Raw genomic sequence first — 20,352 nt, 5'->3', positions numbered from 1 at the left:
TCGTTCACATAAGATTATATTTTAAATCTTGTTGTGATCTCTATTTATTTAACTTTTGATTTTTAAAATTGATTTATGTTTTAATTTTTAAATTTTTTAAATTATTTTTTTCTATTAGTTTAGTTTTTTTTCTTTAAATATTTTTTAGTTTCTATAATTTATTTCTATTGTGATTCTTTTTTCCATTAAAAAAAAAAAAAAAAAAAAAAACTTGTGATCTCCAATATATAACTTTTGATTTTCAAAATTGATTTAAATTTCAGTTTTTTAAATTATTTTTTATATTAGTTTTTCTTCTTTAAATATTATTTTTTAGTTTCTATAGTTTATTTAGTCAATATAATATTTGTTAGAGACATTATTTTTCATATTATTATTATTTATGTCTCTTATCAAATTTTTCATAATAGATTTTTGATAGAATTTTTAAATATTTTTTTTTCATATTTAATAAATTGAATTTAAATTAATAATATTTATTAATCTATTTAAAAGATATATATATATATATATATATATATATATATAGAGAGAGAGAGAGAGAGAGAGAGAGAGAGAGAGAGTTCAAAACAACTAAAGGAGGATACTACAGTATCAATCGAGAGTACCAAGGAGGCCCAACCTCAACAAAAAATTACATACAAAAGAGGTTACATCGGAGAGAGCATATATACAAAAAAGGAAGCAATAGAGGCTAGTGAAGAATATCCTCGAAGGTGTGTATCCAAGTGGTCCAGCCTAAAGGCCCTTCCATCCAAACAATAATCTTTCTATTATGGATTTGAGTCAACATGAAAATCTCATCCATGTTGGTTTTGGTCTTCTTCCTTATTTCTTGGTTCAAGTGCTTGCAGGCTCTTTCAAACATCTAGAAGTCATCAAATGTCTTTCTCCACTCGAGACCGTACTTCAGCTCATAAATGAAGAAGGTGGCATGCCCATCTTTAAGGAACCTCCTCAGTTTCTGTTTTTCCAACAGCATCGTAGTTTGGACCTATAATTTTTTTAAATAATGTATGAGTTTTCAAAAAAACTCAGTAAGAGACCTAGGATGGATTTGATACCTTTTCTCGTTCCTCCACTTCTAGATCTGCCAAAGAATGTTAAGAGGATAAAATAAACGAAAAAATATTGGAATCTTTGTTAAGCCCATCAATAGAACCAGTAATTATTTCAATAATATAAACAATAGTAGGGTAAACAATACCAAGCATCCTCCAAATCTCTCTAGTAAAGATACAATAAAAAAGAATATGCCTAGCAGTTTCAAGAAGCCTGCAAAACCTACAATAGTCAAACATGACAGCATCTTTCCTAATAGGCAATCTGTCCAGAAGAGCAAGCCACTTGAAACATTTGTTTTTTGGCTCAATAGTTCCCTGCCAAAGGACTTCAAAGCACTTCTTCCAATCCTTGATATCAAGAGAAGTATACCAAAGAGAATTGACTAATAATATGCTCATTATGATCAATAATGTAGTAGATATTTTTAGCTTTGAGTTTAGATAAGATGACCCCATCAGGCCATTTACGTTTTAAGAAGTTATGAGAGTCAATCTTGCATCTAGAAGGCAAATCTTTGGTCGCCTTAACAATCAAATTATAAGTCTTTTTTTAGGAGGCAGGGATATTAAACTTGCACCTAAGCTACTCCCAGGTAATAAGTTTTTCATGTTGAAACAGATCCATAAACTGATTAATGTCCTTTCTAGACCAGGATCTAGCAGAGCATCCTTGAGAGAGGGGCCAGGGGCTTACCCAAATGTTGGAGATTCCACCAAATGGACCTCTCACCATAAAGATGGAAACCATCATGGAAGTCCTTGTTGGTGATATGTTTTCAGACATAATCCTAGGCCTTCCAAATAGACTTAAAAACAGAAGAACCTTGGAACCAAATTGGGAAGTTGCCAATAATGAGATCATAAAAAGGAAGGTTCTTCCAATTCTTGGCATTTTTTGGAATGCCCCTTTCAATATTGTGCCTAACAAGAACCTTCCAAGGATCATTACCCTCCATAGAGTGAAAGATCCACTTGGCGGAGAGAGCTATACCTTGGGTTTTGAGGTCTTTAAGCCCTAAGCCCCCATAACTTTTTTTGGTATGACACTAATTCCATTTAACATGTAACTTTTTATTACCTTTACCATCAGACCAAATGAAATTCCTTATGGTTTTATGAATTTCAAGAATTTGGTAATTGGTAAACATCCAGGCAGAGGAGTAGTAAATGTTATAAGAGAGGAGTTTCTGGCAAACTTGAACTCTATCAGCTAAGGATAAGGACCTGTTATGCCACTTGTTAAGTTTCTTAGTAATTTTCTCTTTAATCCAAAACCACATGTCTTTAAGTGAAGGTTCCACAGAGAAGGGAATGCCTAGGTACTTGACAATCTTGTGAGGGCCACCCCATAGAAATTGATAGTGTTGGAACCAATCCATAGGTTGCTCTTTCCATCCTAAGCAGATGGACTTGGTTTGGGAGACACGAGCCCCATAAATGGTGCAGAAGATGTTGAGCTTATAGATTGCAAAGCTTCGAAGTTAATGACAATGGCTTCAAAGAAGATAGAAGTGTCATTAGCAAACTAGCAATTGATGAGCTCATCATCATTAGGGAGATATATACCTTTGACAGTAGAATATAATAAAGGATTTCAAAAGAAATGACAAAGAGGGCAAGGGCAAGAGGACAACCCTGCCTGATAGATCTCCCTAAGGGGAAGGATGTCAAAAGAGAACCATTAACTTCAACTTGGGCCAAGGCATCACTCATCAGCACTCACACAACATTATAGAAGATGCTAGGAAAACCAAAAGCCTCCAACATCATAAGGACAAAGTTCCATTCCACTCTATCGCAGGCTTTTTCAAAATCAAGGAGAAGCATAGTAGAATCTTGGTGAGAATAATTAGCCCAATCCATGGCCTCCTAACTGGTAGTAAGGTTCTCAAGGATATATCTACCCTTGATCAAACTAGTCTGGGTAGCAAAAATAAACTTAGCTAAGATATCCACAAGTCTAAGGGCCAAGATTTTAGCCAGGATTTTGTAAGAGACATTAAGGAGCGTAATAGGTCTCTAGTTTTTGATAAGGGCTTTATCCCCATCCTTAGGAAGAAGCTTGATGATACCTCTATTGATAGAGGGACCAAGGGAACCATTAGTGATAGCTTCAGTGTAAATATCTTGAAGGTCCTTAAAGATCTGATCAATGTTAGCTTTATAGAACTCCACAGGAAGACCATCCAGGTCGAGAGCCTTATCATTGCTTAAGGAATTAATAGCTTTTTAAAATTTCATCTAGGGAAATATCATTGGATAAAAGAGCAATGTCATCCTTAGATAATTTTTTGGGGATGAGATGTTTACACCTATTTCTCAGTTACGCGCCCTTGGGAGAATCTTTGGAGGTGAAAAGAAGTTAATAGTAATCAACAAAAGCAGTTTTAATGATTTTAGGATCTGAGGTGCCGTGATTATTAATTAAAAGTCTATCAATAGACTCATTGGAATGCTTTTGTTTAAGGAGATTAAAAAAGATTTTAGTACCACGATCCCCTTCCTAGACCCAGTGGGCACAAGCCCTAATTTTGGCTCCCTGAATTTTAATATGCAAGTGTTGTCTTAAAGCTTCCTTAGCAAACATCACCTGAGGGATGAGATTACTATTAGAAGGATCTCTTTGGATGTTATCCTCCGCCTGCTGAAGGGTGGAAGATAATTGCTTTTTGATGAATCTATAATCCTTGGCCTTCTTTTGGTCGATCGTCATGAGCAGGGAATGTCAGGCGAGGAGGTTTGTATTCCATCTAGAAATGTAAGAACAATTGGGATGGTTGTACTTGTTAATATGTCGAATAAGGTGGATAGCAGTAAGAACATCGCATCCTTGAAAAAGCTAGTATTGAGGAAAAACTTGGACTCGGGAGTTTGGTTATGCACAGGGTAACTTTTAAGACTAATAAGGGCAAAGATGGGATGATGGTCAAAGAGGTGGTGGAAGAGACAATAACAGGATTATTATGGCAATTCGAGAGAAAGGAAAAAAAAAATTCTTGTTGCGGTAGAATTGGTCAAGGCAAGAGTAAATTTTGGAATGGCCTTGTTGGAAATTACGCCAGGTATACCAAAGCTTGGAAGTGTTATCTATGTTACTAGCTAAGGGGTCAAAAAGGAGCTTAACATCCGTCAACCGATTCCAATGGAGCTTTTCATAGTCCTTCCAAGAGAAGGGTATACCACCAACTTTATCTTGTTGGGATTCAACCATATTAAAATCCCCACAAAAAAGCCATCGTATATCTGGGAGATCAGAGAGCTAGTCCCAAAGACTAGCACGTTCCTTAGGATAATTGGAAGCATAAATAGAACAAATACCAAACATAGAGTTGTCATAATTGAGCAACAACCAAATAGCACGTTGGCAGCAAGAAGTGCCACTGTCAATAATATAGGGTCCCCATTTCGGATTAATAAGAAGAGCAATCCCCCCTACCTCTAGGGTGCTTAGCATGAAACTTAGAGCATGATTCCAAATGAAGTTAAGGTTGATTTAAAGAATGAAACCCACAGCTTTAATTTCTTGAAGCATCAGAATATCTATATATTTATAGGTATCAATGAAGCTTTTGATAACACACTTTCTATCTAGAGATTCAAGACCCCTAATATTCCAAGAAAAGTAGTTCATTGGGAACCATGTGCAAGAGAGGAGCACGCCATAGGGACTTCATTAGATGAGGGAGCCGCTCAAGTGGAGCTTGTCCCAACTTTCTTACCTGAGAGTTTATTTTTGGAGCCAGGCGGCATCCTCTTCGCTTAGATAAAGTGTTGGATTCTTCATCATAATTCGATTCAGAATCCACCTCCATGGATGGCGAGACATGGAAGCGAGCAATGAAAGGTCCAAGAGACGTGCTAGCTGCAGGAATAATTTCTAGGTAGCAATCATCACTTATTTCCTTGAAAACTTGGGGTGACCAAGGGACACAAGTTTATAAGAGGCTTTAGATGAGGGGGGTTCAAGACCAAGGGATTCAAGGAGTTTGTCACAATTAAAATCAAGAAGAGATGAAGCAGATTGCACGACTGAGGTAGAAGGGATATTAGGACTCTCATTCTGGGGTAGAGTTACTTTTGGAGGGGCTTTCCTCCTACACTTTTTAGTGACAACTTGAAAACCATCGCAGTTGTTCAAAGAATTAGTGGGCATGCTTGAAGAGGAATCTAAGGGCTGAGAAGCAAAAGGGGTGGAGCGTGGAATGGGAGTAGATTTAGGAGTTCTAGATTGCGAGAGACCACTAGCTAAGGAGTTAATATCGGGGTTGATAGGGTTAACAAGGGGGTAGGGATAGAATTCTTAGGATTTTTCCTGATAATAGGGCAATCTTTCCTAAGAAGACCTTCTTTACGACAAAGGAAACAAGCATTCAAACCACCAAGAATTTCAACAGGGCAGACTAAGGTTTCTTCCGCAATACCTATTGAAATATTAGACGAAAATTCTTTGTTTGGGCAAATAGAAATTAGAACCCTAGCATCCATATAGGGAACCAGATAGGTCGTTCCATCCATATGGATGAGTTTGCCAATAGGCTCAAATAATTGAGACAGAAATTTCCATAAGAATGGCGGAACCTGCTTAACCAGAATCCACCTGGGCATAGCAAGGACGAGAACCTCTTCATGCACAACCTCAAGGGACCATGCCAAAGCACAAAAAGAGGTGGAGCCAACCGTCCAAAACTGCTTTTTCAACACTTGCACTTGAGATTCGCCATTAGCAAAAAATATAACAAACAATCCTTTTTTGAATTTGGCGACAGAAAGAAATATGAAAACGTAATTTAATATTCCAATAGTTGTGAAACCAATCATCCATGAATTTCCTAGGTGGGCATTTATCCAATTCAACTACCCAAAAGAAATTAGCATAATTTCTAAGCCTATTCTTCTCTTTGTAAATCTCAGCCAACACCTCAAAGTTAGGAGAGATGAAAAGAGGGCTCGAAGCCACCATAGGGCTATTACCAAGCATGGAGGTTTCATGGTCCATAACGAATCTAACATTTGCATCCACTCCAATAGCAGCTTTCAAAATTGCCTTAGAGAAAGGATTTTGGCTTGCTAATGAGGTTAGGGTTTGGACTAATGTTGCCATTAATGCCAGTTTGCTCAGTTTGGCTGGTAGGAGGAGTGGGGGGTACGGGCTCAGAGAAATTATTAGCATCCATTAACAAAACTTGCCTAAAAACAACAAGGTCATGGAATATATCACTTGGAATATTGCTGATGTTGGAGACGCCCACCAGCCTTACGTCGTCTGGAGCCACCTCACCAGCATGCTTTGGGGTCCATGCCATCAAAGGTGACCTCTGAGTTAAGGTCAAGTTAGCATCAACTCCTTGGCATGTAATCACCGAGAGAATGGAGAACATAGGAAAAATCACACAGAAAATTCGCCTTTGTTCAATTTCCAATTCACATTTAAAAGACTTTAGTAAATATTATGTTATTTAAATTAAAAATTATTAATAATCTAATTTTTTATATTTTAAATTTCCAATTTTAACTATTGTTTTTATTTTCCTATTTATTTAAAAAATAATTATTTGTGAACTCCACATTAGCTCATGATGCCATCTTTATTTATTTAATTTTTAAAAAAAATTTGATTTAGGTTTTAATTTTTAAATTATTTTTATTTATTTTTTATATTAGTTTAATTTTTCTTCTTTAAATATTGTTTTTTAATTTCTATAATTTATTTCTATTGTTTTTCTTTTTATATTTATTTAAAAAAATAATATTTGTGATCTCCACATTAGCTAATGTTGTTATCTCCATTTATTTAACTTTTAATTTTTAAAATTGATTTAGATTTTAGATTTTAAATTTTAAATTATTTTAATTTATTTTTTATGTTAGTTTTATTTTTTTTTTAGTTTCTATATTTTATTTAGTCAATAGAATATTTGTTAGAGACGTTGCTATTTTTCATATTATGTTGATTTTAGTAAATAGTATGTTATTTAAATTAAAATTATTAATAATCTAATTTGTTCACATAATATTATATTTTAAATCTCCACTTTTAACTCTTATTTTTCTTTTTCTATTTATTTTTAAAATAATTAATTATGATCTCTATTTATTTAACTTTTTTATTTTTAAAATTTATTTAGGCTTTAATTTTAAAAAATAAAAAATAAATATTTTTTATATTAGTTTTATTTCCTTTAAATATTATTTTTTAGTTTCTATTTGTTAGAGATGTTATTTTTTCATACTATTTGATTTTTTTCATATTTGATAAATTAAATTTAAATAAATAATATTTATTAATCTATTTAAAAGATTTAAGTAAATTTTACATTGTTTTAATTTAAAATTATTATTAATTTATGATTATATTTTTTTAAAAAAATTATTATTGAGCATCTATGGACTTATCATTACATGCACTGAAGTGTAATTAATATGATCACAATTTTGATATTAACCAGTAGGTTCATTAGAAAAACTAAATATTTGAAGAGAATCAAAAGACTAAAATAGCAGCACATAAAACACAGCATTACAAACTGATTTGAAACTCTTTCAACAAACAGTTTCAATTTAACGAATCATTCCAAACATCTGGCCACACGATAAAAAAGGAGAATTACCGTTAAGACTCGACTGATTTTCAGAGTCGATGCTGAGTTAGGTTCTATCAGATCCAAAATGATTTTGACAGTGCTTCATTCCATGTAAACAAAGTTTAAAATTCAAAAACATAGACAGTATAAAGCAAATAGTTTAAAAGACATTCATTTATCATTTTGGTAAAATATATTACCCTCTCCGAAGCTAGTTATTCAGTTTTTTTTATAGGACTCCGGTGAAAGCAACGCAGCGCAATCTTTAATACCCATCATATGAATTATGTCAACAAAACTTCATTGTTAACAGAACAATTAAACACGTGCTTATTAGAACAGCTGATGAATAATTTCTTCCATCCCGTATCATCAACGGTGGCCTGAACGTTTCGACATTTGCCTTTTTAACACTGCAGTTTTAATCTGTTCCTTGTCATTATTATGAAGAACCATTCATTTTTAGCTCTTCTTGATAAATTATTTCAAGCAAACAATACCTGCTTATGCAAGCGGATATCGAAGAGCGTCCCATCCAATCATAAAGAAGACGTTATCCCAAGCTCAGCCACATCGGAGACCCAGCTTTTAAATGAAGTATGGATGTTTGAATCCACATGAGATTTGAGACCTAAAGGAGTGATCGTTATCTGCATTGCAGACAGTGTCAAAAAGTTCGTTCTTATGAAGTGATCTCAACATGCTGTGCTCTTTTACATAAGAAAGTCATTTGAATGTAGATTTTAACTACTTACGTATCCTGCTTCAAGTGCTCCAAAGTCAAGATCATCCCCCTCTACGCCATATTCTTGCTCGGATATCTATAGTAGATGGAAAAAGAAATCTTAAAAAGAAATCTTGTTAAGTAAAAAGAGAGATTGTTTCTTCCCCATCATCTAAGGCTATAGACGCTCTGCATTTTCACCAAAATTTTGAGCTAATGAAATCCTTCAAATTACTCTCCAGATTCTAATGTTTGAATGGTTTTGATAAAAGCAACATACCATCAAATCCAAAAAGAGAAACCTAGTTACCAGGAGAGTGCAAATCATAAAAGCCTTAAGATTGAACATAAACGTGTCTACTTTCTTTCTTAAGATAAGTGAGGTTAGAACCCTAGAGAATTGTTCGTGAGATACCATTTATCAGTTCCAAGTTTCCAACTCTTTTGAAAGTTAGGGAAAACAAAAGCTAGGGAGGGCCTCTCATCATTGTTCTCTCTCCTCAAGTATAAGTTCAATGAATATCCTAGTTATTATTTATTTCCATTAGACTAATGGGGTAGTGCAAGGGAAATAACTTAAGTTGTTGAAAAAATAACACAACGCTAAGTTGCTGGTTCGGGTATGGGTACAGGTATGAAATCATGTGGAAAATCATTTTTGAGTTTGGTAAGTGTGTCATGTCAATATACATACACAAAAACATTAAAGAAATATACAGATTTATAAAACTAAATCATTTGATAGTTTGATATTTCATCATTTTGCATTGATGCCAAATGCCAAAGATACAATAACATCATCAAATGCACATACTCTGCAAACTCAAGGTTGTAGTGAACTTCAAAAATCAAATGGGGTATAAGGACAATGGCCACAATGGGGTCAAGGGGGAGTGCTCCTTGCTAGCTCTGGAGGCTGGTCCCTAGTGGGGTTGAGGGGTAGAGCCTCCAGGGCGCAGTCCCTGTCATGATATAGGTTGAGGTTGCAGGGCAGAGCCACTGCCACCGGGACCAAATTAAGACCTTCAAAACCACACACAACTTTATGGCGCTCATCATTTTATAGCCCTCATTAAGGGCAGTTTTAGATTTTTCTATATAAAAATAAAAAATCAAATGTGATGTAATTCAAAAGCTGAAGTTTGGAGGAAAAGGAATAAAAGAAGGCCTATAAAAAGGAGTTGAAAACAGGTGAGGGTTATCAATTCATCTGATCAAATTTGTTTTGGGAAATATTCCCCATTGTTCCTGTTCTATCCTAGAAGTAAAACTCTTTGACAAAGAATGAATTGGAAGAAAAAACCATTTAATTCACTGGAACAATTCTATGCAAGAATTATCAATGTTAGATTAGTCAAACTTAATTCCAACTATTTGTTGTGTGCGATTTCAATATATATGTCAGTTTTGTATGAAGAATTTTAGTTTTGGTATTGTCTATATGGAGCATAGATTTTCGTTCCAAATTATATTTGATCGTACTTTTATATAAGTGCTGATACTAGCTGTGCACTATCCTACCAAACACATCTTCTGAAAGGATTGATTACAGCAATATAGGTTGCTGAACTCTTTTAAGAATAATAAATATTAATTTGGTTTCATCTTGCATCCGTATCTAAGTAGGGCGTGAGTCCTTAACCTGATATAAATTCTTTTGTGGCTATGATTGCTTGAAGGTTGTGATACATTCCGCCAGGCCTATCATTCTCAGTTTTGAGGTCACCATTGACAATTGTTAATAATATTCATTACTTGGGCTGCTGCACAAGTCTGCACCCAGCCAGTTCATCTTGAAAAGTTATTTTTTCTAGGTAGGCCTTTGGGTCTATGACATATTTTAATATCTGTTTGTTTCAGTGGAATCCTGAAACTATTGAAGCTATAAGGTATTTTTGTTGTGTAATACCCCTCTAATAATGAAATTTAATATTAGATCATTCCTGAATATATCATATATTACAAGTTATAAGGGAGAGACATTTATAAATAATTGATTAAACACTAAAAGGTTATTTAGTAATTATAACATATATGTATATGATAAACATTTTAATTAAGTAATTGACTAATATCTTAGTTAGATTTGTTGATGAAGCACTGACGTGGGAGAATCTTTTTACAAAGTTTTGGTAGTAACTGCATAACCCAAAGAAACCTCGCAACTCGGAGAGTGATTTTGGCAGTGGTCAATCAAGGATAGCCTGAATCTTCTCTTGGTGAACCTGTACTCCAAACTTACTAACATGTCCTGAGTATAATATCTCTGTCATTCCAAATTCATATTTGGATTGTTTGGCTAACAAGGACTGTGCTTCCATGATCCCAAGGACTTCATCCAAATGCCTCAAGTGTTCTTCCCATGTTTTACTATAAATAAGGATATCATCGAAGAATACCAGCAATTACTTAAGCAAGTGTTTGTTGAAGATGCAATTCATGCAGGACTGAAAAGTCACTAGTGCGTTCATCAATCCGAATGGCATGACCAGGAACTCATAATGTCTGTAGTGACAACAGAAAGCCGTCTTTTCCACATCTTCCCGCATGCAAACTTGATGGTATCCATAACAGAGATCTATTTTAGAAAAATAAATTGCACCATGCAACTCATCCAGCAATTCATCGATCCTGTGAATAGGGTATCTATCTTTTATTGTTTTCTTGTTTAACACATGGTAGTCCACACACATGCATAACGTTTCGTCCTTTTTTACCAACACCACTGATGATGCAAAAGAGTTAGAGTTGGGATGAATCCATCCCTTCTCAAGAAGCTCTTGAAATTGTCTTCCCAATTTCACTTTAAATTTTTTAGGATGGCAATACGGTGTAGTGATAATAGGTATGACGTCGGCTTCCAATTCGATGGTGTGCTTGAAACCACAATGGGGAGGTATGCTAGAAGGAATGTCTGCAAAAACTCTATCATGTGTATTCAAGGTGGTTTGTAGCTCATCATCCTAATATGCCCATTGCCCTTTTATTGGCTCTGTCGAAACAAAGCAATGTGCAACCCACACAATGTCATCATGTCAAAAAATGACCTCCATTCGCTGAGTGGAAACTTCCTTTGGTCCCTCATTGTTATTCCCCTAAGAACAACATTCTTTCCATCGACAAGAAAAGTGAAGTACATCTTTTTGAAGCTTTGTGGGTATTCATCCAATGACTTCATCCACTGTATACCAAGAATGTCTCCATATCATCTAGGTCTACTATAAAGAAATCCCCGGTCACTATGTGATTAGCCATGGTGATACTCAATTGTGGAACAAGGTGCATAGATGGTAAGAGTGTTCCTCTGGCAACCTTGACTTCGAATCCTGCGTGTGCCTCTATAGGTAGACCTCTTCGTTTCACCTAAGACGAGTTTATGAAGTTTACCATATCTTTGCTATCAAGCATCACAATGACCCTATGTTCTTGGAGGGTTCCCTATACCCGAAATACCATACATCTCGGGCTTTTGGCTACGGAAATGGTTCTTCCGCATCATACCAATGTAGCTATCTTTTTCATACCGTTCAGGATGACCATCTTGGAGTCCTCCTGTGGGTGACCATCCTTTGGGGGTAGATTTTCCTCATCATCAAATACAACTTCGATGTGGTGTATTTTCCCTTTCTTGAAGCATTTGTTCCAAGGTTCCCATGACTCCTTACAAGTGAAACATTATTTCTTCCTTCATAGTTCTTGTCTAGAAGCTTCGTCCAACGAAGGCTTACTCGGTAGAGATTTGTTATCTTTGTCTCTTGGGACCAATGGCGGTTTGGAGTGCGAGTTACCTCGAGAGGATGATGTTGATGTTGTTGCCATACTTTGAGCCTTTTTGATAGCCTTTGAGAGGGTGGTAGGATTGAAGCTCTTTACCCAGCCCTCAATGGTTCTAACAATCTATCCATGAATAGTATTATTTACTTCCTTTTAGAAATGACTGTAACCAAAACAAAGAGTTTTTGGAATTTCATGATGTATTGGTTGACTGATCTCGTTTGCCTTAACTGTGCCTGTTCTTTAATATTAAGTTTCAGATCTTTACCATCAAACCGATCTATCATTTTTTCAATGAATTTTGCATAAGTATTCACTTAGTCATGTCCTAGCATAATGGTGTCATGATGCCACCATTAATGCACCACTCCCTTCAACTGGAGTGTTGCAAATGTAAGTGTCAGTATCGGGTTGAGCTAGAAGTAGGTGTCAGCCTTCATTACCCATGCCTAAGCGAATATGGACCCGGATCCATCAAATGGCGACAATTTCACTTTACTCAATTTCCTTCTGAGATCATCCCTAAAATATCCTCAATGTTTGCCTCAAGAATATCAGATTCTCAATTCCGCGTAATCTTCGTAGGATTTATGCTCTTCCAACTTTTGCATTCATCTGGTCTTTTCTTTCAATTGTACTTGAACTTCCTCAAAGGTTGGTCGTCTTCCTTTGTGCGGTACCTCCATCCATGGAGGGAAAGTTGGCATGCAAGGTCAAGACCATGTCGGATGAGGATTTGCCTTTCTCGAGACTGAATCTTCACTGTGACCAATTTGTTTGCTACATCTTAGTATTTGCCAATTTTTGGAGAATTTCTTCCATAAGTCGCTAAATGTCATTAATTTGTGCTTGATTCCGCAAAAGACCTGTCAGTAATGCCATGACTTTAGCAGGAGTGGGTTCTTAATTTTCCATTCTATCAACTAAGTGAGATCTCCTTTGTTTCCGCCTATAAACTTTCATTCACTGTCCACAAGCTGGCAGGATCATTGGCTCTAATACCACTGTAATGTTCCAAAGGCAATTTTGACCCAATGGCAAAACTCTATCCATAGGGGGGCCTTAGTCAAAAGGGGACCTCAGTCTGAAGGGGGACCTCGGTCCAAAGGGCAAGTCGGTCAGAAGGGGAACTCACTCTAAAGGGGACCTCAATCTAAAGAGAAGCTCAATCCAAAGGGGAGCTCGGTTTGACGGGGACCTTGATCCGAAGGGAAACTCGATCCAAAGGAGATCTTGGAGAAGAGGGCCGTACAGTGAGGAGATTGATGGGTCGTACAATAGAGCAAGCAAGTGTGTCGTATCGTGGAGCAAGTATCTCATACAGGTACTGAGTATTATTTGCAAACGACTAATGCCAACGGATTTAGAAGAATTCACCCACAGAGAGATTCACCAAGGAAAACGAATATATGTAGATGGTCACCGAAACATAGATTATATATATTAGTAGACAGAGATGGCACTCTAGATGTACCAAGTTTGAAGCAAAGTAATATAGAGATTTGTAATAGGGTGAGGGTTGAATCCCATCAAAATTGAACTAGCCAAGTAGGGAAGATGTCTCACTTCCAAAATGGGGAACAACAGAGAACTCCAACAAGAATTCGTAATACAGAGATAATCCAAATCGCATACCTAAATAACTCATTCTCACAGACCTAGATACCTTGTTGAAGGAAAAACTAAGTGCCGACACGAGGCACGACAAATACCTACCTAAACAATTAAATAAAAATGGGTTTGAGATATACTAAATCAATCGGCCCATAAACAAAGGTTTTAATAATTGATTTATTTGATGACTAGAACATTACATAAATGCAGATTCAACTTTAGGTAAAGCATCTTGTTATCTAGAAGTTTCAAAAGCCAATAACTTACCAATTAAACTTTCTCTTGTGAAATTCTACGTGAGGTTGAATCTCTCCAATTGCCAAGAATTTCTTCTCATAGGCTAGTTTTAGGGAACTTAAGAGCTTTGCATTGATCTCATCTTCCGTGATGACTCCTGAATTCTCAATTCTAGTAACAAACTCTGTTATTCTTTGATACACGTTCTAGTCGTCTCATCATCTTACATCTTCATGTTTTCTAGCTTCGCTTTCCTACTTTGCAACTTAGCTTGCTTAGTATATTTATCTGTATATAGAGCTTCTAGCTTCTGCTAGATCTCATTTGCAAAATCAAGTTCCTTGACCTCTACAAACTATGCCTCTGATAAAGCATCGATTAAGGCTTCTCAGGGAACCATATAGCAAGTAAATTTCATTTTATCTGTCTTAGTATTAGATCCCAACTCATCTTCAGTCTTGAGTCTTCTTTGTTCTTTGTAATTAACCAATATTTAATCCCTAAACAGATCAAATGTTTCCTCATCTTCGTCTTCAAGTTATAATAGTTCACACCATCAAATTTAGGATTGTCCTTTTCGTAACTCCCCATACTGGATCTCCTCAAACAGTTAAGTTTTCTTTGGCTTTGATACCAATTGTTAGGAATAACAATCCTCACATCACAACTGAGAAGGGGGGAGGGTTAACTAGTTGTGTGCAATATTCATATAATTTAAACTCTTCAACTAAATCACCAAGAAAAGATATAGGAACACAAAACACATGAACAAGATATAAACCAACACCACAAGACACAAGATTTTTGTTTTAGAGGAAAATCCTGTTAAGAGGAAAACCTTGGTGGGGACAATATCCACAAGATTGTGCACTAATATAACAATGTTCCTGTTAGGAGACCTAACCATGTTAGGAGTTGATACAAAGCATTTAGTACACCATTCCCTATTAAAGGACAAAACCATTGTTAAAAGGTTCACAACCCTATTAGGAGTTGATAGAGAACAAAAGGCTGATTGCTTGAGCACACTGCTCGAAGCGTGAAGGTTAAAGCCACCTTTGATCGGACTCACTCTATCAAAGCATCTGACCAACCTTCATCTTTATTGATATCCAAGATCAAGGCTCACACACATAATCACTTTCCAATACCATGTATCATTCATTACAAGGAAATTACTTTCCTTATACAAATTACAAACAAGCAATTAGGTCAGCTTGTTAGGATTTCTCCAATGCACAAATAATTACATCATCCACTGCTAAGGAACACAAAGTACCTACTATACATATATTACAATCACAAATCTCAAAATATGTACCAAGATCAACAATTGACATGCGTTAATCCAATCAACACGCTACACCATTCAATCAGCTCTCATATGCAATTATGCAAATGCTACATGCAAGCAATCAACACAATGACCATATGAACCAAAAATTCTAAAGCATGCACTAGTAGGAGTTTTCTACCATGCCTTATGCTCGCATACAATGATTCTAGCCAACAACTTATACTCAAAACACTGAAACCTTCTATGGCATGATTCCTTGTTACTAGTCGACAACCAATCTTCACGAAATCAATTGTAACTCTCTCATATCAACATATAAAGCTATGCTACCATAGAGATAATGTATAGTCACTCTGTAACGAAAATCCAAGCTTGCATAGTTAAGAATGTCATTCATTGTATGTATTGTCCTACTCAACTACTTGTAACACACAAAATCATTGTCTATCTAACTCATCTTTGAAACCTATGAACATGCATTGACATCAATGAAAAAACTTGCTTGTCAACAACCATCAACAAAAATTCCAACTCAACAATCAGCAATCTCCCCAATACTCAACAAGCTATTGCGGCTTCTTTTTCTTCTACAAGGGCTTGTGGGTGGTTTGCTCATGCCTCAATTCTTCTGGGACGTTCAATAAGGATTGAGATTGGTCATCTTCCTCCTTTCTCATATTCTTCGGATACCCCCCTCATCTCCATCCTAGGCAAGAGTTGAATAGGTATGTTAGGAAAAACATTTACAATGTAATGAGCCCTGTTGGCCCTCAAACAATCTATGCTGAAGAATTGATTTCTTTTTTTGTTTTCTGAGATTTTACAATTTGTGAAACAACAATATAGCAGCAAAATAGAAGATATTTCAATAATAATTTCAATTCAAATATTTGGAATTTTGGATATTACATGGGGAATATACAACTGAAAATTCTAGAGTTTAAAATCAACTTTGATACTGAGAATTTACACAAAATACAAACAACCTAGTTGATAAAATATCCCCTATTATCTATATCAACAATGCCCAAAAAAAATTAAAAGTTACAATCCATGAACTTACAGGTAAAACATGTCTTGAAACACTCTGAAGTGAAGACTATTAGTAGCGAAAGAATTCTTCAACAAACAAATGCAGCTGCAGATATGGAGAATGCTGCCCCCAAAGTGCAGATAGAAAATAACACCCAGTAGCAAATATAAATGGGCACTCCACCAACTCCAAATAAACCAGCACACAATTGATATAACAATTCAAGTGAATCCCTTCACAAATTCCAGAGCAACCTCCAGCAGCAAGAAAAAATTAAACTTCTCCTTAGTAACAATTAATAGAGTAGGAGAAATGACAAATTGTATACCTTAGCACAATTTGCCAAGCAATCTCAGAATAATGTTCATAATTGAATCTACATTACTTTAGTTCTAGATCCCAAACCCTTATACTTCAGCAAAGGCACTAGAAAATCAGAACATCAAGAAAATGTCACAAAGATGACAAAGCAAAATACGATAATCAAATGATCAAATATTTTTCTCATCAAATGGGCTCATACTTATAATCTCCATATGGCACAAGTTTGCCAAGTAAACTCCGCAACATTAAAATATAATAAAGTGTCATAATATAATTTATTAATTGCTTTTGGTTCCCAAAAATAACCATTTCCACCATAACATAATATTCTCACGCACAAGTTCACTGTTTCTTGTGTCCATGATTTAACTCTTTTCGACCCAGTTCCAACGAGCTATGATATTGAAGTAACCACCATACAACACTAACAAAAATAGAATCTTCAACATATTTAAAAGAATAATAATAATTCACCCGTCTTGCAAAAATAATTGGAGAAGCATCAGAATCAAAATCTAAAAACACAAGAGTGATCCTGATAAAGAAAGATGACAAATGAACCTAACGGGGGTGTCTGTAACTAAATGCTCCCTCCAAGATTCTTGGAGCCCAAATTAGAAGCCCAAAATAAAAATTGAGCGCATCACTCAACTCCTCTAACCCAATTGAGCTCATTGGAACCAACATTTGACTTACTATAAATAGTAAGTCCCTCAAACAAAACCAAAACACACCATATGTTGTTGGAAAGCCTATAACCCCACAACTGCAACTCTCAAATCCCACTGTCAACTCACGAGGGTCACGATGGTGAACTAACCAAGCCAATTGCAAGAACCTTCTTAAAATGGGGACATTACATACAAACAATATATCCTAACTACTTGGGTCAAGCCCCTTGGGGGGGGGCGGGGGCAGTCACCCCTTGGTGCCTTTTTATGCGGAGCACTATTTGGAGATTGAGGATGGGTTTATTGTCTCGCCTCCTTACATTTCTTGTTGCTGGTCACATCCTCTCGTATCTCCCTTAGGTCCTTCAAGGTCAGTCCACACCAACTACGCATCCAGACTAACCACCAGCTTGCTGGGGAGGACAGGGTATGTACTTTGGGGGAGGTGGAGTTTGAGACTCACTTCATCTTTTTGGTGTCCTATTTACTACGAGACCAGAAGGAGATTCTACTAGTTTTTTCAGCAGCGTTACTCTTCTACTTAAAAAGGTCTTCAAGGTCAGCTTGGGGTTTCTTCTCGTCCGCCGACTTACCCTTCGATTCTCGAGTCCATCATGGCTACCCCTAGGCGGTAGCCTGTGGTTTGTTATTTTTTTCTTTCAATTGTAGTTGTTTATTTGCTTCGAGCACTATTTGGTGTCTCTATTGTAGGCTGACCTCTTCTTTGTTTTGCCAGTTTGTAATACCCTACCCTTTTGCTATTAGAGTAGATTATGTTGTCAACTTTACCAGAGCCTTTTCATGTGCATTTTGGTTCCTCAGTTATATTTGACAATGCAGTATTTTGTTATATGGATTATTCGATATACCGTGATGGTTTGGATAGTAATGATTACTTGCTTATGACAATGATATACTATGTGATTTTTGTTAATGATTATGGTTATTCTCTTAATGATGACCTATAGGATATGATTTTATTTATATTCATGGATTTACGAGTTGTACTTACCCCATACTTGCATGTGTATGGTTAGCTTGTGTGTTTTTACATTTCTATTGGACGTGTCTCATGTGGTTGAAGGAGTCGTAGTCACCTGCACGTGGAATCTACATGATGTACCACTCTGCCATTGTTTATTATATATGCACATGTACATGCTCGTACTTTATGCAGGTTTCTAGGTACCAGACATCGACTTCCCTGACGCCAAGATAACTATGCCCTATCACAACATCTCAATGGTGGGGGGGGAAGATAATGTTCAGATCCAAATTCCAACCTAAGCTTTTGTTGTCCTAAAATAGTGCACAACTATTCGATTGACTACCCATTTAAACTCATCAAGGGGATGTGAACTCATGAAGGCTTCCCTTGAGCATGGTTTTATATATTTTTTGGATTTAGTCAGTTTCTTGCTTTTCCTATGTCATGTGATTTGTTGTGGGATGTGGTATTAAAATAGCTAAAGAGATTTAATAAGATTAATTAAATAGTAAATTAATTATATTTCTTAAAAATGAAAATATTAAATATAAGGTTATTTAATTAATAAAAATTAATTGAATACTTATATTTAATATTTGATTAAAAGATAGTAAAAAAAAACAATGATAGAATTTGGGATTTTAATTAAAAATAAAGTCAAATTGGAATTTAATGCATAATTAATATAATAATAATTACTTGTCAATTTGCATATTCATAATACGCTATAAATATTAATTTGTCATCAAAATAATATTATGGAGTTTACTTGTGCACGCAATCAATAAAGTGAATGTAGAAAATAAATTAATATAATGAAGTTAGCATGCATGAGAAGAGAAATAATAAATTAAAATAATTATTATTTGATTTTAAATTAAGTTGTTCTTTTTAGGTTTTGTGTGCTAAAAACCCTAGTGGGCTAGGTTTTCTTTATTAGGGTTGATCTAGTCTTTTTGGAGTTATAGACAATTATGGGAGCCATCTTCTAGAATCAGACTTTACAAATTTTTGGCAATATGACATTGAAAATTAAAGAGTATTTCCGAAGTTTAGGAGTATTTCGGATCACATGTTTTGGCTTGTGTTGGCTTTGATTTAAGCTCGTCAATTTGAGGTAGGGTTTTGAAAACCTTGAAAATCTTTCCTTCTTACAAGGTTGTCTTCTTCATGTTTGTTCGGTCGTACTTGAGTTGGCTGTTGGAAATTGTGAATCGTTTTGTTTGTAAATTTGAAAAAGAATTGTTTTGGAGTTTTTATTGTTTTTAAGAAATCAGAAACAGAAAATTTATTGTGTTCTTGTGTGGAAAATTTTGATAAAAACTTAAATCTAGAAACCCTTGTATTCAAATCATAGAAAACTATGTTACATGAAACCCGTCGAAATCTTAGGTTCTTTTTGAGAGAATTTAAAAGCAAAACAGTTATAAATTATAAATGTTCATCCAATTTGGGGTTTGTTTAAATTCTTTTGTAAATAATTTATAACATTAAAGAAATAGAAAAGCACAGAGCAATTGGACGTTATTAAGCAAATTAGGAACTAATTCAATATTTGGGGAAAAAGATTATGATTGTGAAAATTATAAGTCAATATATATATGTATATTTTATAGATAAAATTAAATATATAAAGAATACATATACACATACATAATTATGCATATTAGAAAATAAGTATATTATTTCCGCATCTTTTAAATATACATAAGCATGTGAAAACAATATATGCATGCTTATTTTTATTTAAAATATATATATTAATTTCCAAAGTTACAAAAAAGAAAAATTATTTATCAATTGTAGAAAATAATATATTATTTATTATTTCCTAAATTAAAAAAAGCTAAATAAATAAATAAATATTATTTAGATAAATAAATACTATGTTTTATGTTTATAGAATTAAGTCTAGTTTAACTGTTACTTGCACATAATTTTATTATATGTTTATTAATGCAGCTGTAATTATAAGTTAATAAATATTTAGATATTATTTAGTTATATTTTAACATGAGTTATAATGGAGTTTACTATATCATCAT

General features: G+C 34.9%; 1 protein-coding gene and 1 long non-coding RNA gene across 6 annotated transcripts in view; both read right to left on the bottom strand.

The window, feature by feature from the left end:
- Positions 1-563: 563 nt before the first annotated feature.
- Positions 564-2,943, bottom strand: LOC149562980 (uncharacterized). The gene is made up of 2 exons (XR_016364010.1): positions 1,065-2,943; positions 564-994 (listed from the first exon to the last, which is right to left on the bottom strand). It is a non-coding gene; the product is annotated as an uncharacterized LOC149562980 (long non-coding RNA).
- A 4,849-nt stretch (positions 2,944-7,792) lies between these two features.
- Positions 7,793-20,352, bottom strand: part of LOC149562978 (uncharacterized) — a 174,222-nt gene continuing 161,662 nt past the window's right edge. For 2 of the 5 annotated variants that reach the window (XM_089826415.1, XM_089826417.1), the window contains 3 exons: positions 8,401-8,466; positions 8,146-8,295; positions 7,793-8,071 (listed from right to left, as the gene is read on the bottom strand). In XM_089826415.1, coding sequence (XP_089682541.1) covers positions 8,185-8,295; positions 8,401-8,466 — 177 coding nt within the window. In that variant the 3' untranslated portion in view covers positions 7,793-8,071; positions 8,146-8,184. Of the gene's footprint in view, positions 8,072-8,145; positions 8,296-8,400; positions 8,467-15,570; positions 15,998-20,352 lie in introns of those variants that run through there. The other 3 variants (XM_089826414.1, XM_089826416.1, XM_089826418.1) reach the window with 2 other exon arrangements.

The sequence above is a fragment of the Cupressus sempervirens genome, chromosome 4, assembly GCF_028749045.1.
Source record: "Cupressus sempervirens isolate cs-2001-9-10 chromosome 4, ASM2874904v1, whole genome shotgun sequence".
NCBI classification, from domain to species: domain Eukaryota; kingdom Viridiplantae; phylum Streptophyta; class Pinopsida; order Cupressales; family Cupressaceae; genus Cupressus; species Cupressus sempervirens.
This window is presented reverse-complemented; position numbering and strand designations above follow the sequence as displayed.